General features: G+C 46.0%; 1 protein-coding gene across 1 annotated transcript in view; it reads left to right on the top strand.

Annotated features, from left to right (window-relative positions):
• Nucleotides 1-2444: 2444 nt before the first annotated feature.
• The window catches only part of BNIP3L (BCL2 interacting protein 3 like), a 54586-nt gene continuing 49409 nt past the window's right edge, over nt 2445-7621 (top strand). The window contains exon 1 of the mRNA XM_068274720.1: nt 2445-2568. Coding sequence (XP_068130821.1) covers nt 2529-2568 — 40 coding nt within the window. The 5' untranslated portion in view covers nt 2445-2528. The remainder of the gene's footprint in view (nt 2569-7621) is intronic.

Genomic DNA, 7621 nt, shown 5'->3' with positions numbered 1-7621 from the left:
GGACACTTGCGGACTCGAAACGCAAGTGTGAATGGGGCCTTAGGCCTCATTCACATCAATTAGTGCAGATGGCTGTGCGATCGGAACGCAACGTGTACGATCGTACGCCATCTTCGCTGCTGATCCCATTTATTACAGTGAATGGGGCAGCATACTTCAAACAAATGGGGGGGCGGAGTATACATAATATGATGTAGAAAACATTACATTGAACCTAGGTAGTGTAAACTATTACCTGTTAACACATGCAGCCCTTTTGTCTCCCATTTAACCAAAACAGATATTATGCCCCCAATACAGCACGTGCAGATAGTAAAAAACAAACCTCTTTTCGCCAGACAGTAAAGCATACTCAGGGAGCAACCTGTCATCCTATTGGACAGCAGTGTCCCCTGATGCGGAATTGGAAGCCAGCAAATGACTGCTCACTGGCTTCCCTGTGGATTGATGGTACCAGCACTGCTATTCTATATTCGAGACACCAATATGTAAAGATGCAGTGAACAGGACCGCATCTATAAGTAATACATTTTGTGAGTGAGGGGCGAGTGAGAAAGCCTCAGGAGGCCGCATTCGGCCCGCGGGCCTTAGTTTGAGGACCACTGCTTTAAAGACTCTTTACTTACCTGGGGCTCCTTCCAGACCCCGTAGGCTTGTAAGTCCCTCACTGTTCTCCCAGGCCTTATCCTCGCTCAGCTGTTTGGCCTGCTACAGCAGCCAAGTTGTACAGTACTGCGCATGCACTGGCTCATTGGCGCATGTCCTTATTAATCGCGCTCCCATATTGTTCTGTGCATGCATGGCTACGAGGCTTGCCATAATGTGCGTGCACAGAGCACTCCCGACCATGAAAGGGCGATCAAGGATGCGTGCCACAGGGTCAGTGCATGTGCGATCTGGGTGACTTTACTGCTGTAGCATGCTGAGCAAGGAAGAGCATGAGTGACATACAAGCCTATAGGGGCTGGAAGTAACCCCAGGTACGTAAAAAGCAATCTTTAATTTCAAATCTGGTATCCTTTAGGCCAGTTTTACCCGAGTTTTGTGCTGTGGTGGAATGCGACGCTCCAAGCACATCATAAAAAATGACACACATATGACCGTGTTGCAGAGTGCACAGACGGTGATATGCAATATGCACAGCAATGCCCTCTGCTCTGCTGGGCAGGAAATACATCACTGGGATACCCGTGGATGAGTGCGGGGAAGCACTGTGCTCTGTTTACGTTGTGCATCATCCATAGACTTCTATTACCCCAAGCACTGTACTTGCAGTAATGTGCTGTTGCCATTGTGCTAAATCGGATACTTCCAGTGCACTGCAACTGGCCGCAATAAGTGTGAAAGTCTCCATAGACGGTCATTGTTTTTGTGGCCGCTTGCAGTAAAATAGGGTAACGCAACGCAGGTTTACCCTGCAAGTGTACAAGGCTCCTCAAAGAAATAAAGCATGTTTATTATAAGGGTTGATACTACTATTAAGGAAATGTCAGCCAAATTAAGCTATGCAAGCTCTACTTACCTGAGGCTTCCTCTAGCCGACATGTCCCTTTTCGCAGCTCCCCTCCCAGTCGCCAGCACGGGGTACCTGCTGGTGCAGAGGCCGATTAACAGCGGTGATCATGCAGGCGCAGTAGAGGACGACTTTGTGAGGTCGGCCTCTGCACCGGCAGGGACCCCGGGCTGGCGGTTGGGAGTGGAGCTGTGACAAGGGGCAGGAGGAAGCCCCAGGTAAGTAGAGCTTGCATAGCTTAATTTGGCTGACATTTCCTTTAAAGCTCAAATTCTATGGTCACATAATGAGAAGACTGAATTTTTTGAAGCAATCCTTGATGCTTGGAAAAAATTGAAGGCAAAAAGAAGAAGATGACGAGAACGATGACAGAGTCCAAGATGGACAGACAGCATAAGTGAAGCTATGAACATGCCTATACAACAGCTGAACGTAGCAGTGATTGACAGGCACATCTCGCATGCAAAAGTACATCTCATCTCATTGAGTGGGAGTCGACTAGATACATGGCTGTAGTGTGCAATTAAACTTTATTATTTTGGATTTATGCAGCATCTTCTGTGGCACCTAGTAGAGATATGTGATTGGTTGCTATGAGCAACAACTGCACTTGTGCACCATTTCTCTTTGTACCTATCTTGATAAATCTGACCTAGTAGCTTGGGAGTGTAGTCAGGACCCCAGCGCTGCAAAACATCAGTGCTAGCGATGATCCTAATCAGGGGCGAGCCTGGGGTGCCTGGCACCTGGGTGCAAGATTTTCTCTGGCGCCTATGGGAGTGGTTAAATTTACCGCGCCCAACTGCTATTCTTATTTAGCACTCGCTATTGTGTCTGCACGGTGCACTGCACGTTACTCATCGGACTTTACAGAGTTAAAAGTTTTTGTTTGGCCAGATCACGTGACCGACTAGCCCCTCCCCAGGAATCGGGTGAGGGTGCGGAGTGACGTCGGGCGGGGTGTGGCTACGCAGTGCGGCTCCGTCTCCCCCAAGCGAGAGAAGCAGACGCCGTCATGTCCGACAACAACAACGGGGAAGTGCCTGCCCTGCACGGTGAGTAGCCTCGGCTGGCGCCGGCTGACTTGCGGCCGTCACTAGCCACTCCGGCCGGGAGAACCGAGACATTCAGCTCCGCTCGGCCGCTGTGCGGAGAGACGGGTGGGCGGGGCGCTGGGGACAAACAACGGTTGCAGCCAATCAGAGATAAACGCTGGGCCTGTGGGCGGGTCGGAGAGAAAGAATGTTTTGTTTCCACCAATGAGGTTAGAGGGCGGATGTGAGAAGGCTGTGTTGTCAGAAGGATGTACACAGCATTGTTGTCGGGGCTGAGTCTGTATACAGTGTATGGCGGGGCTGCATTGCCTCCTATCCCCATGTATGACAGCACTGCGGGGGATGCACGTCTCTGCACTGTACATATTGTCCTTGTGCTGTTATGTCAGCTAATCGGGGACACTGGCTGTATATTCTTCACATTGGTTTATAGTACAGCTGCAACATCCTTTGTGGTGCTTTACAAATATTAATCGTTAAGAAAAGCAGCTGCAGTGTAGTTTCTAATCTCCACCTGATGATCATTTTTTTTTAAAGAAGAAAAAAAAGGGAGGACGGCAAGGGAGAGGCTGCTGTTCACACCTTTTATATTGGCTTCTGAGCTTTACTACAGAGTTGTTCCTAAGTGCCATTGTTTAAAAAAAAAAATCCACCTTTCATCCTCGCATATCCCCCTTTTTGGACGATTTCATCAAATGTTAAGTGGTTTACGTAATGCTAAATGTTATGTCCAGTGTGTAAACATTATTCGTTCTATTCAGCGATTAAGCGATCAACTGCAATGTGGTTGATCGAAAGTCTGTCAACTAATTGCCAACTGGCTAGGTTCACACTTGAAATAGCGTTAAAATCAGGGCTGTGGAGTCGGTACAAAAATCTTCCAAATCCGACTCCATCTCCTCAGTTTATGAAACCTTAACTCCAACTCTGACTCTGAGTATCCAAAATGGCTCCGACTCCTTAGTCTAATACTTAACAGGGCTGTGGATTTTGTACAAAAATCATCCGACGACTCAGTTTATGAAACTCCGACTCTGGGTGCCCAAAATTGCCCCGACTTCTCGACTCCAAATTGGACTCCACAGCCCTGGTTAAAATCCTATGTTTTTCCGCAGGTGCATTTGTAACGCGGTTTTACTGTGTTTTTGGTGCGTTTTTTCCCGCAGATGCGTTTTTCAAGGATTTTGTGTGTTTAATTGCGTTAGCGGTTTGCTAATACAAAACGCTTATGCGTTTTGTATCCGTTTTTACATTTACATATATGCAAATCAATAGGAAGATGACAGGAAGCGGAAATATGTCAGAGATATTTAATTTTTAATTGAAAATGCAATGCATATGCGTTACCATAGACTTTCATTATGTGCGTTTTGGCAGCCAGCCTGCATATTATGCAACGCTACAAGCGTCTGCAGAATGCTTACTGGAAATCGCAAGTGCAACGCAAGCGTTTCTGCCATGTGTGCACCCGGCCACACACTACAAGCGTGATCTATATGATTTTCCTTCACTAATTGATCTGAACGATGTTGTGCCTTCATGCTCTGAGAGCAAACATTTTCACTATGTGGACAGTGGCCAATAGCCACCATTAGCCAATTCCATTACGATTGACCGATATTTTAAATTGGCTGATTTGTCCAGATATTAGCCAATTTCCATCAATTGAGCAGAATGAAACATAATTGGTTCTCCCCTGATCCGATAAAATAATCAAATGGATGATCATACAGGAAAATCAAGTAATGTATTGCCTGACTTATCTTCAAATCCTAATATAAAGGAAGATTAGGGTTAAGATTGTGAGGCTTCCTACAGCATTTTTTGGATACTTGCCTCGAGTGGTGGAAGCCTCTCTAGGATCCTCCTCAGCCAGGCTGATTCAGCTGTGTAAAGTATAGTATTACAGCACACCTGAAGTCATTAAAAAAAAAAATTACTTGGATGGTGTACTGGATAAAGGCTCTGCCTCTGACGTAGGAGACCAGAACTCTAATCTCAGCTCTTCCTGTTCTGTAACCCAGAACCTATTCAGTAAGGAGTTCTTAGGCAAGACTCACTACCACCGCAAGATGGTCAGTGTGCAGGGAGCACTTACCCATCCAGTGCCGCGCTCCTCTTCCCCTCGCTCCAGTCATCTTCAAGTAAACAGGCTCATCTTCTCCTCTTGCGGCCACCGTAGTTTCTCCGGGTCCTCCATGCTTCCTGCCACCGCACACCTCTTCCCCCTCTCCGGTGGTCTTCAGTTACAGCAAACAGCCTCCTCTTGTGGCCGCCTTAGCTTCTCCAGGTTCTCCATGCTTTCTGCTGCCGCACACCTCTTCCCCCTCTCCGGTGGTCTTCAGTTACAGCAAACAGCCTCCTCTTGCGGCCGCCTTAGCTTCTCCAGGTCCTCCATGCTACCTGCCACCGCACACCTCTTCCTCCTCTCCGGTGGTCTTCAGTTACAGCAAACAGCCTCCTCTTGCAGCCGCCTTAGCTTCTCCAGGTCCTCCATGCTACCTGCCACCGCACACCTCTTCCTCCTCTCCGGTGGTCTTCAGTTGCAGCAAACAGCCTCCTCTCAGCCGCCTTAGCTTCTCCATGCTTCCTGCTGCCGCACACCTCTCCCCCCTCTCCGGTGGTCTTCAGTTGCAGCAAGCAGCCTCCTCTCAGCCGCCTTAGCTTCTCCATGCTTCCTGCTGCCGCACACCTCTTCCCCCTCTCCGGTGGTCTTCAGTTACAGCAAGCAGCCTCCGCTTGTGGCCACCTCAGCTTCTTCTGGTCCTCCATGCTTCCTGCCCTCGCTGCACTCCTCTTCTTCTCTTCTCCGGTGGTCTTCAATTAAACAGGCTTCTCTTCTTGCAGCCAGACACTGCGGCCGCCTCAGCTTCTCTGGCTCCTCCGGGTTCTTCATTACCTCCATGTTTCCGTCTTCTGTACTGCTGCAAGGTGGTTGTTCCTGTAACCACAGTGGCACACGTGGTCATGCATGATGTGCGGCGTACATGTGCCGCTGTGGCTACAGTAGTACACAGCAAATTAAATCAAAATTGCAGTCAGTAGGAGAAAAGAGCTTGGCACCAGAGTGTGATGCTTTACGTTTTTAATCCAACAGGTACATACAGAACTCTAGAGGCCTCTGAAGAAGCAGGGAGAACCCGTGAAATGGCTGTTAGGCCACCTCCCACTTCTGGTTGTACTATTGTCTTTATGTACCTGTTGAATTAAAAATTAGAAGCATTGCACTCTGGAGCCCAGCTCTTTTTTTGTACTAACTGCACAGATGTGTACGCATCAGTGCACACTATGCTAGAGTGGAGGCGTATCTGTATTTTACGAATAACCTGTGCCAGCCTGGCTGTCTGTGGCTGTGTCCACTGCTCTTAGGGATGGCAGCACATTTGCTATCCGAAAATATTATGCAAGTCGAGTTTGTGTAATGCAGCACACAAACCTGGACCGGTTGGAGATGAACATGTGTGAGCATGTCCATGCTTTTCCTTTAGGAAAACATGAGGTATGTTCTGCATGTGTATAGGTTCGCTGTTCCAAGTATGAAAAGGGCCCTAACGCCTATTGTCCAAACAAGTATGGCCATACTAATTTTTCAGCAAATTCTGCCAGTGCTATACACCCGGCAAATACAGTAGCTGACAGGCAAGCAAGATCCAACAATATTAACCACTTCACCACTGAGGGATTTTTCTCTTTATAGACCAGAGCAATTTCCCCCTGTCAGTGCTCCTACCTTTCATTCGCCAATAACTTTATCACTAATTATCACAACAAAATAATCCATAGCCTGTTTTTTTGCCATTAATTTTGCTTTTTTTGGATAGTACATTTTTCTAAGAATTATTTCATTCTAAATGCATTTTGACGGGAATAGTAAGAAAAAAATAGAAAAAAAATCATTATTTCTCAGTTTTCGGCCAATATAGTTTTAAAATAAAACATTTTACTATGGATAAAACCCACACATTTTATTTGCTCATTTTTCCGGTTATTGCAACGTTTAAAATACTTCCCTAGTACAATGTATGGTGACAATATTTTAATTAAAATACAGGTGTAATTTTTCTGTTTTGCATCCATCACTAATTACAAGTCCATATATGCAAACATAACAGTAAGACATACATATTAAAAAACTTCAGTCCCTAAGGTAACTATTTATGAATTTTTTTTTTTAATTGTAATTTTTTTATATGCAAATTGTTTATTTGTGTAACTGTGGTAGAGTGGGGGAGGTAAGGGGTTAATTTAAATGGTATTTAGTTTTTTTTTTTATTAAATAAAATGTATGTTGGTGTAATTTTACTATTTACGGATTACTGATTCTTCCTGCGCGTAGTTAGTACGCGAACAGAAAGTAATGCGTTCATGTGTTACTGTTTTTGTTACAATGACCGCAGGAGATCATTGACAAAGGGACTTAGATCAGTGAATGAGAACTGCATTCCCATTCACTGATCACCCTACTAACTGGCAGCAACGGGAACGAGCGCAGGAGCATGCACGGGAGACAGCGGGGAGCGTGCAGAGCGGCGATGCAGCGAGGTAGGTATACTTGCGCCCCTGGGACGGGAACAGTCCTCCTGTGGATTGTAGACTGCCTTAAAACCAGCAAGTGGTTTATATTATTACAGTATTATGTTGTTGTTTGTTTGTATAGCACTGACTTCTTTCACAGCACCTCACAGAGCCGTAGTCCTGTTGATAACTCCCTCACAGGAGCTCACACACATAAGTATTTTGTAACATGCTTTTTTTCATGTTACCCAGAGTTCTTTGCTTTCTGAGTGGAATGATTGGGCGATGAAGGAGTTAAAGTAGCATGAGCGTTTCTTGAAAAGCTTGTTGCATATGTATTCCTGAGCAGGAAATGAGAGGTCATTGTCCTGGTGTATGCATAGTTATGTAATGCTTGTGTATTGGGAGGAGATGAAAGCTGTACCTTCTGTCTCTGTGTGTGAAGAAAACATACGCTGTGTGATCTTGCTGCATCTGTCTGCTTGCAGCCTATTATTATTTGTAGGGAACGCAAGTTTCTCCTGGTAATAAAAGGGAA

This window comes from Hyperolius riggenbachi, chromosome 3 (assembly GCF_040937935.1).
Source record: "Hyperolius riggenbachi isolate aHypRig1 chromosome 3, aHypRig1.pri, whole genome shotgun sequence".
In the NCBI taxonomy this organism is placed as follows: domain Eukaryota; kingdom Metazoa; phylum Chordata; class Amphibia; order Anura; family Hyperoliidae; genus Hyperolius; species Hyperolius riggenbachi.
Note: the sequence above shows the minus strand (reverse complement) of the source record. Positions and strands in the feature narration are given on the sequence as shown.